The 10,193-nt window shown below is 42.8% G+C and overlaps 1 protein-coding gene across 6 annotated transcripts in view; it reads right to left on the bottom strand.

Annotated features, from left to right (window-relative positions):
• The window catches only part of Rps6kb1 (ribosomal protein S6 kinase B1), a 43,337-nt gene extending 33,208 nt beyond the window's left edge, over nucleotides 1–10,129 (bottom strand). The window contains exons 1-2 of one of the 6 annotated variants that reach the window (XR_005878371.1): nucleotides 9,874–10,120; nucleotides 242–291 (exon numbers count right to left, since the gene is read on the bottom strand). Coding sequence is in view for 4 of the 6 variants with exons in the window: in XM_040749407.1 (XP_040605341.1) it covers nucleotides 242–291; nucleotides 9,874–10,014 (191 nt within the window). In the remaining 2 variants the exon portion in view is untranslated. Of the gene's footprint in view, nucleotides 1–241; nucleotides 292–9,234; nucleotides 9,356–9,873 lie in introns of those variants that run through there. The other 5 variants (XR_005878370.1, XM_040749407.1, XM_040749408.1 and 2 more) reach the window with 5 other exon arrangements.
• Between the last annotated feature and the right edge of the window lie 64 nt (nucleotides 10,130–10,193).

Consider the following 10,193-nt stretch of genomic DNA (forward strand, 5'->3'; position numbering starts at 1 on the left):
CGTAAAAAAAAGAAAAAGAATAAAAATTCCTAACCAATTTGAACTTATATTTAATGTACTCTGAATTTTTATCTTTTTCTATACACAGAATATTAGAATTTTCCTGTTATATACAGCAACTCAACAAACAACTTTGTAAATATGAGCCATGTTTAAAAGCAGATTACTAGCTACATCCTTTGAGGCTATAAACAGATACAACCTACTTGAAAGCACAATGGAAGTCTTCATATACACTTACAGTTCATATGGTCCAACTCCCCCATGGTCCATGCTTTCATTTAACTGACCCTGAAAAATATTTTAAGTTTTAGAAATAAATAACACCAGAAATTCAAAATCTAAGATATTCAATGCTTTATCCCATGAATGAAATAAACGAACTTAAAATTTCTACTTCATTACCAAACAAACATAGTAGTGAACAAAATAAAGTACACAATACTATGGAGACTGCACTTTCAAGTGTTTTCTTTTTTGTTTTGTTTGATATAGGGTTTCTCTATATAGCCTTGGCTGTCCTAGAACTCAGATCTATAGACAAGGCTGGCCTTAAATTCACAGAGATCCTTCTGCTTCTGCCCTCGGAATGCTGGGACTAAAGGCGTGCACAACCACAACCCAGCTAAATGTTTTCATTTTATACTACTAACTACAGACAGCAGCTATTCATTCAGAACCTAAAACAAAAACAAATGAGTCTTCCCTTAGCAATTACATTTACCATCTATTAAAAATGTGATTTTTGTTCTGAAGCTAAAGTCATTACATTCTAAGATACTAAATCAGATTATATTCTGTTGGGTAGACCAACATGTCATGAATTCGGCCTAAGGCAACCCAACTAGTCCAAGATATATAATGTGCAATGTGGCTAATCAAAGCAAAATAATTTACCAGCCAATCTAATGATTAAGCATCACACTAGCCTAACATTTATTATAGCCATAGCATAAGTGAAAATTGTAATTAAGCTGGGCATTGGTGGCGCATGCCTTTAATCCCAGCACGCGGGAGGCAGAGGCAGGAAGATCTCTGTGAGTTCGAGACCAGCCTGGACTACCAAGCGAGTTCCAGGACAGCCTCCAAAGCCACAGAGAAACCCTGTCTCGAAAAAAAAAAAATTGTAATTAACCTATTGCATACTGGCACTGAACAACCCCAAAATTAAATTGAGAAAATGTTACTCCCAAAAGAATCAGAAAAATAGCTTAGATGGCTGGGTATGGTGGCAGATGCCTTTGATACTAACACTTGGGATACCAGGGTAGATATTTCTCTATGAATTCAAAACCAGCCTGATCAACACATGAGACCCTGTCTCATACAACAAACAATGGCAATAAACAAAACAAAACAAAAAACCCAACAACTTAGATGTGAGGTTGAAGAGATGCCTCAAGAGTTAAGAGGATGAATGTATGAATGTGCTGTTCTTACAGAGAACCCAATGTCAATTCCCAAAACCCACGATAAGCAGCTCACAACAGTTTGTAATGCAGCATGGGCAAGGTTGGGGGAGAATTTGAAACCCTTTCTGTATTCCTCAGGCACCTCCAGTCGTGTACACAGACATACACACATACACTTTTTATTTTTTGGCTTTTTGAAATAGAGTTTCTCTATAGCTTTGGGGCCTATCCTGGAACTCGCTCTGTAGATCAGGATGGTCTTGAACTCACAGAAATCTACCTGTCTCTGCCTCCTGAGTGCTGGAATTAAAGGTATGTGGCACCATCACTGCCAATACACACACACAAATTTAAAATAAAATAAGTATCTCTTTATATATTTTTAAGTATATCTTAGATATCGGGCATGGTACTACATGCCTATAATCACAGCATTTGAGAGATGCAGGAAGGAGAAATGCTCAAACAGTGAGTTCCAGGTCAACCAGGGTGAAGCAGCAAGATCTACATATATGAATGGAAGGAAGGAAGGAAGGGAGGGAGGGGGGTAGGGAGGGAGGGAGGGAGGGAGGGAGGGAGGGAGGGAGGAAGGAAGGAAGGAAGGAAGGAAGGAAGGAAGGAAGGAAGGAAGGAAGGAAGGGGTAGGGAGAAAAAGCCAAGCCTGGTATAACAGACCTGTAATCAATTCTAACTGCTTGATTAAGAGACTGAGATCATAATTTCCAGACCTGCCATAGAGTATGTTCACAGTCATCCTGAACAACTTGGTAAGACCTCATATCAAAAACAAAAAGTCTGGAATATATCTCAGAGTTAGAGCACTGGACTGGAATGTGCAAAGTCTTAGGTTTGATTCCTAGCATGTGTAGCCCCTCCACCCCCTATAAGAAAAAGTGGTAAGAGGGGCTGGAGAGATGGCTCACAGGTTAAGAGCACCGACTGTTCTTCCAGAGGTCCTGAGTTCAATTCCCAGCAACTACATGGTGGCTCACAACCATCTACAATTCAATCTGGTGCCCTCTTCTGGCATGTAGACAGAACACTGTATATGTAATAAATAAATCTTTTTAAAAAGTGGTAAGAAAACCCACAGAAAAATAATAAAAAGTAATTTTGAAAAACAAGTTAGGCTCAAGAGTTGTTTTCCAAAGAAGACATAAAATGAACAATAACCACATAGAAAGATATTCAACATTAGTACTAGAAGAAAGATGCATAGAAACATAAGATACATCTTTCCATTCACTAGGACTGCAGACAAGGGAGGAAAGGGAGAGGGAAGAATCCATCATACACTGCTAATATGAATATAAAATGGTATTAGTACTTCAGAAAATAGTTTGGCTATCTCTTAAGAAGTTCAACACAGCTGGGCAGTGGTGGCGCATGTCTTTAATCCCAGCACTCGGGAGGCAGAGGCAGATGGATCTCTGTGAGTTTGAGACCAAGCCTGGTTTACCGAGCAAGTTCCAGGACAGGCTCCAAAACAATACAGAGAAACCCTGTCTCGAAAAACCAAAAAAAAAAAAAAAAAAAAAAAGTTCAAAAGTCTGATTGGACAGACGGCTCAGCACTGCACTGATCTTCAAGAGAATCTAGGTTAAATTTCTAGCATCCACATAGTGGCTCACAAATGCCTGTAACTCTAGTTCAGGGGATCTGACATCTTCTGGTCTCCGAGGCCAACACACATGCAAGTGGCACAGAGACACACATGCAGACAAAGCACACCTAGACATAAAACTTTTTTAAGTTAAACAGAAGCCAGGCGTTGGTGGCACATACCTTTTATCCCAGCACTCTAGAAACAGGCAGGAGGATATCTGTGAATTCAAGGCCAGCCTGGTCTACATAGGGAGTATCAAGACAGCTGTGCTCCATGGGGAGACCTTATCTTAAACAAAGGGAGACCCTATCTTAAACAAACAAATACGTTAAACACAGCTGGTCAGAGTGAGCATGGATGCTCTTCCAGAGGACCAGGACTCAATTCCCAGTACCCACATAGCAGGTTACTAAGCATCAATAATTCCAGTCCCAGGGGATACAATGCCTTCTTCTGGCCTCCAAGGGCGCTACACACATGTAGTGTGCAGGCAAACACCCATATGCATAAAAATAAATATAAAAAAGTGGAACATAGAGAACACATTTAATCCCAACACTTGGAAGGCAGAAGCGGACAGATCTCTGTGAGTTCCAGGCTAGCCTATTCTATATAGAGTTCCAAGCCAGGCTAGGCAAAACTACATGAGACCTTCTACACAAAAACAAAAAACCCACCAATAAACCAGGTGTTTAATTTCTGTCCTCCATACAATCACAACTGCACTGTAAAGACAATGACTAACTTCTCTCAGATGTGATAAAACTAGTGTTACATAATTGTCTTTCTCTTTAATGTTGGCGCTACTTAATTCTAAATTAAAGACCACAGGACAGTTAACAGGGAGCCTCCTTTGAAGCCACCTCAGCAGACATGCCCCCAGGCTGTAGCTGGTTTCCCAGCCTGCTCCACCACCTGCACCTGCTCCTGCACTAACTTCCTACAGTTACTTTCTAGAACACAGACATCAGAGGCACAATTCTTTTTTTTTTAAGATTTTTTTATTCATTATGAATGCAACACCCTGCCTCCATGTATGCCTGCATGCCAGAAGAAGGCACCAGATCTCATTACAGATGGTTGTGAGCCACCACGTGGTTGCTGGGAATTGAACTCAGGACCTCTGGAAGAGCAGTTGGTGCTCTTAACCTCTGAGCCATCTCTCCAACCCAGAGGCACAATTCTTTTCTGCCACTCACCATATCTTTACAAAAATCTCTCACCAAGGTATGTAGTTAAACACTGGAATACACACTGATAGCATTCTTTCAAAGGAAGTTCTTCACTCAAAATTTTTCTCTTGGTGTAAGATTCATACGTGTGGAGGCTGGAGAGATGGCTCAGTGGTTAAGAGCACTGGTTGCTCTTCCAGAGGTCTGGGTTCAATTCCCACCACCATATGTAACTGCAGTCCTATGGGATCTAAATCTATCTAAACTCTAATCTCTAATGAGCAAGAAGTATCAGTGAAAGTGAACATGTCATAAAAATTTAAATGAACTGCTCCCCAATGGGAAAAATGATCATCAATCCATATATGAACTAAAACAAACCTCCAAGCCACAATTGAACTTTTTGGGATGCTAGGGCAATAGGTTCAGAGTTTGGGTCCAAGCTGGACTACACAGTGAGACCTTGTTTCAAAACACAAAGTGGGGGGCAGAGTATGGGCACGGTAGGGCATACCTGCATTCCTGGCTCTTGGGAGGCGAAGGGAGGGGCAGTCCAGGTTACATGCTACCCTATCTCAAAAATAATAAATAGGCTAAGTGTGGTGGCTCACACCTTTCGAGACAGAAACAGACTTTGTCAGTTCCAGCCAGGGTTACACAGTAAGACACAACCTTTTTTTTTTTTTTTGGTTTTTCAAGACAGAGTTTCTCTGTGTAACAGGCTGGCCTCAAACTCAGAGATCCACCTGCCTCTGCCTCTCCAGTGCTGTGATTAAAGGTATGTACCACCACCATCCCCATAGACCGTATTTTTTTTTAAAGAATGGAATAATGAATGTGTCTGTGTGTGTTTGCAGACACATACTTGTTCGAGAGTGTGTACTTCAGAACAAGTGCTCAATCTCATGCCATGGTACACATGTGGAAGTCAGTTCTCTCTTCCCATCATGTGGGTTCCAAACTTAAGTTGTCAGTGTGGCAGCAAGCTCCTTTACCTACTGAGCTGTCCAACTAGGCCCTAATAATAATAATTTTTTAAAAAACTTAAAATTTTTTTCTTTTGAGTCAGGCGATGTGGCATAAGCCTTTAATCCCAGCACTCGGGAATCGAAGACAGGTGTATCTTTGTGAGTTCAAGGCCAGCCCAGTCTACAGAGCGACTTCCAGCATAGTCAGGGCTACACAGAGAAACCCTGTCTTGAAAAACAAAACAAAAATTTTCTTGAGACTGAGTCATTTTATGTACCCCTGGCTATAATTGCCTATACAGACAGGCTGGCCTTAAATTTGGAGATCTACCAACTATTAGGATTAAATGTATGGGCCACCATCTGGCAGTAAAAAACTTTTTGTCAAACAAAAATCTGCTATCTCATTCTAAAACTTGTATAACATCTCAGCAATTGTTTTAAAATTTTTTGTTTGTTTTTTTCAAGACAGGATTTATCTGTGGCTTTGGAAGCTGTCCTGGAACTAGCTCTTGTAGACCAGGCTGGTCTCTAACTCACAGAGATCCTGCTGCCTCTGCCTCCCCAGTGCTGGGATTAAAGGTGTGCGATAACACCGCCCAGCAATTGCTTTAAAATTTTAAATGGCAGAAAAAGCAAAGAAGCATTCAACATTAAAACTTTGTCTTAGTTTCAACTTATTACCACAGAAATAAAGACAAACAATAGGAAGAAAAAACCATCTCATCATCAAAATCCTCTTGCTTATTAGTGTGATTATCCATTACTTTACACCTTTAAGGCTTTTATACTATTTTTTTTAAATTACATAGTGGCCACTCAGCTTTATCTATAAATTATTAGTTTCATCATTTACTGTCTGAAGAATTAGCTACATAAATTCCTACACTTACTAATATAGATTCACCCAATAAAAAAACCTACAAAGTTGTTATCTGTGTGATCAATTATTTAAAAAAAAAATACTATAGTTCAGGGCTGGAGAGATGTTCGGTGGTTAGGTTAAGAGCAGTGGATGTTCTTTCAGAGGTCCTGAGTTCAATTCTCAGCAACCACATGGTTGCTCACAACCATCGGTAACAAGATCTGGCGCCCTCTTCTGGCCTACAGGTAAACATGCAGACAGAACACTATACACAATTAAAAACAAACAAACAAAACCTATAGTTCTAAAACCATGCCAGCTCTGGGGTTCTTGCATTTGTTATTGAGTGGCTATGAACCACTCAGAACTCAGCAATGAAGGCTGCTGACAAGCTACAGTTCATGAAACAACAAACTGCCCAATAAGTCATGGTATCCTGAGAATAGTTTATTTCATTTTATTTTATTTCATTTAACCCTCACTTTACAAAGAAGAAAAAAATACCAGTTTACTCTTGATCCCATAGTTCATGAGTATGGCCAAGAAATCTGTATTCTATTTTTTTTTTTTTTTTTTTTTACTGAACTCAACTTGACAAATAGGCACACTGTGAATTAGGCTAATAAATGCAATCAAGAATCTGCAGGGCTGCCGGGCGTTGGTGGCGCACGCCTTTAATCCCAGCACTTGGGAGGCAGAGGCAGGCGGATCTCTGTGAGTTTGAGGCCAGCCTGGTCTACAGAGCGAGTTCCAGGACAGCCTCCAAAGCCACAGAGAAACCCTGTCTCGAAAAACCAAAAAAAAAAAAAAGAAAAAAGAAAAGAATCTGCAGGGCTGAGATGGTTCTGTGGGTAAAGGAGCTGGCCATCAAGCCTGATAACCTGAGTTCACTCCCCTGAACTCACATACGATGGAAAGAGAGAACCAACTCCCACAATTTGTCACTTATCCACCATGTGCACTATGGCATAATGTGAGGGAGGGACATGCACACATACATAAATGTAGTAATAATTTGAAAAAGCATCTATGCAGGAGCCAATGAAATGGCTCAGCTGTTAAAGGCCCTTGCTGCCAAGTCAGGAGGACCCGAATTTGATCCTCAGATTCCCCACATGATGGAAAGAGAGAACTGACTCTCCCAAGTTGTTCTCTAACCCCTCCACACATGTACTATTGCATACATTCCTCATCAAAATAAATAAATGTGGCCGGGTGGTGCTGGCATACACTTTTAATCCCAGCACTGAGGAGGCAGAGGCAGGCGGATCTCAGTGAGTTCAAGGCCAGCCAGGTCTACAGAGTGAGTTCCAGGACAGCAAGGGCTACATAGAGAAACCCTGTCTGGAAAAACGGAAACAAACAGATATTAAATGTGAAAGAGAGAGTCGGTGTGCAAGCTGGATTTGGGGGTGGAAACCTACAACCCCAGCACACAGGAGGGGCAGGAGGTTCAAGGAGAACCACAAGTTGAAGGCCAGTACAGCTACATAATAGGCCCATGTCAATCAAATTTATCAAACTCAAGTCTTCAGGCTTGAAACTTCTGAAAGCAAGTGCCTTTTACCCAGGTGGGCCATCTGCCTGCTTCCAAGATTTATAAATCTATCAGTATAATCTGCTGAATTGAGTTTGTGGGAAATGACTTTTCTGGCCTATGCCGCAGTTTCCTTATTATAACAGTAAGAAGTGGGGACTGCTCTGGCATACCACCAATGTAGAAAGAAAGGTTTACACAACAAACTAAAGTTGTACATTCACCATAGGAAGCATAAGATTTTCTAAGGATCTAAACTTTTTTTTCCAGAGTATTCTGGACTGGCTCTCTTTAGGTAGCTGACCCAACACCACCCCAACACTTCCCCTTTACCTACCTTGAGACTTGAGACATCTCTTAACACACTAGCACACTCACTCTAGGCCTGCTGGTACACACCACCTGTATTCTTGGCACTCGGGAGGCTGATGCAGGAGAATTTTGAGTTTGAAGCCACTTGGCTACACAGTGACACATTGTATTTTTGGTTTTGTTTTTAAAGAATGCACTAAAGAGAAACATTTCAACTCTAAAAGCACTCCTCTTCAAAATCCCCCTCAATCACTTCTACTCTTCCTCCTAATGAATGGTCATGTTTCATTCTCTTACACACTTTTTCTGCCCCAACAGTAGGCCAAACCTGGAACACCTAACTGCTCCTGAAGCACACTCAGAAAGTGAAAAGAAAACAAGCAAGGCCCCGTCCACCTCAAGAATCACAATTCTGTATCCTCGAAAGACAGTAAACCCAGACTGAAAACCCCACCAGTAAATGATGACAGTGTTCACATAGACCCCTCCTTTGCAGTTTATTCTCTGGCACCACTGCCATATGGAACCAATGCAACTGAAAGTGTGTCATATTTATAGTCAAAGTAACCCTGTATTTGTTTCAAACTTAGTACTCACCACTTTTGATTAAAAGGCTAAGTGGAATTCCACATTTAAAAAGTGTATGTCTCAAAACTCACATTTGGAACCATGTAATTCTTAAAGTCATTTGATTATGAAAAGAGTAATACTTTATTGGCCCACTTAATTTCATAAAGTCCTTTATTCAAAGTCTTTCAGTTTTTTGCCAGAAGGGCACAGTTTCTTTACTAAAGAAGAAAAACTGGGGATGAGAAGGGAAAGAGCCTCTATGCAAATACAGTAACTATCTAACATCAGTCCTAAATCCATATTCTCATACAGATGATGGCATTAAATCACCAGGAGGTTATTACTGAGGATATCCGTCCTGAATTGGTCCTTAAGCTTGACGTCTCATTTTCTTTTTTTGACCTTCAGTGTAATATGTATGTTTCAATAAATATTACTTTAGAAAAGGTGATATTTCATAAATAACAAACTACTAGGACAGCAAAGGTAAAACCAAGATATGCAGTAGGAAAAGCTATGCTAAATTTAAACTTCAGCAAGGAAAGCCCTCACACCACTATTCACACGTCTCTGTTAAAGCAATTTATTTTTGGCGAGACAAATCACAGCTGTCAACGATGTTTTTTTTCCCCACCCTACAATTACATAAATTATTCCAGAAAAAAATATATAGACATCTTCAACTTGAGGGAAATTAACTTACAAATGCCGTGTGTCATTATGAATGGTATTTTTTTTCCTTTAAAATGTCACACGGAAGGGGGGTTAAAAATAAAAGGCAAACAAACAAACCCTGGAAGATGCAGCAGAGCCCCCTTGCTCCCGAAATAAAACTCCTGGTGGCTGTAACAGCAGCGGCAGTGCTACTCCCGACAGAAGTTTTCAGCTGTCACTTCTAACAGCTGAGCGCTTCCTAGGAGAGAAGCGACAGGCCGAGAAGAGAGGTGGTTGTGGGGAGTCTGAAGATTAAAGACTTGCAATCTTACACTCCAAAGGGAAGCCCTTCCGCGCCGCGCCTCACACCTGCACTTAGGGGACACCCAGCGAGATCAGCGCCCCAGCCCCCACGCCACCCCCCCAGCACACGCTCGCGCCACCCGGGCCACATTCAAGACCCACAGCTCCAGAAGCCGAACGCGCGCCTTTGCTCCTCGGCGTTCCACAAACACGCCGCTCGGGGCTGCGCTGCTCTAGGGATGAGGCGAGACCTGCACCTGCGCGCCCCGCAGAGGCCTCACACCTAGGGCCAGGTCCGCCCCGCCCGCTCCCCCGCTCGGCCGCGCCGCGCCTCAGCTCCTCCCGGAGACCGCCTGCGTCCCCCACCCCGGGTCTCCGCGCCCTCGGACACACCAGGCTTCCTCAGCCCACGCCGCCACCCCGGCCCTGTCACCTCTCCCCCCCACCCCCATCCCCCGGGACCCCGGGCCTCACCCCCTCCTCCAGCTCATCCTCAGAGCCTGCGTCCTCTGGCTGGTCCAGGTCTATGTCAAACACTCCTGCCATGTCCTCAGCTTCCCTGTCTCGGAAGTCAGGCGCTGGGTAAAAGCCGTCCCGCCTCCGTCGTCGCCTCATGGGCCCGGACCCGCGGCAGACTCCACTGCTGCTGCCGCCATCACCGGCTGCTTAAGCTCAATGCGTCTGCGCCTAGGCCCCAGACTGGCTGCTCAAGTTCAGCCCCGGAGCATGCGTACAAGGTTCCGTGAAGCCAACAGTGGGCAGTGGACATGCGTAGCACTATCTCCCGGAGCCAG

Source organism: Mesocricetus auratus, unplaced genomic scaffold (assembly GCF_017639785.1).
Source record: "Mesocricetus auratus isolate SY011 unplaced genomic scaffold, BCM_Maur_2.0 Super-Scaffold_100007, whole genome shotgun sequence".
NCBI classification, from domain to species: Eukaryota; Metazoa; Chordata; class Mammalia; order Rodentia; family Cricetidae; genus Mesocricetus; species Mesocricetus auratus.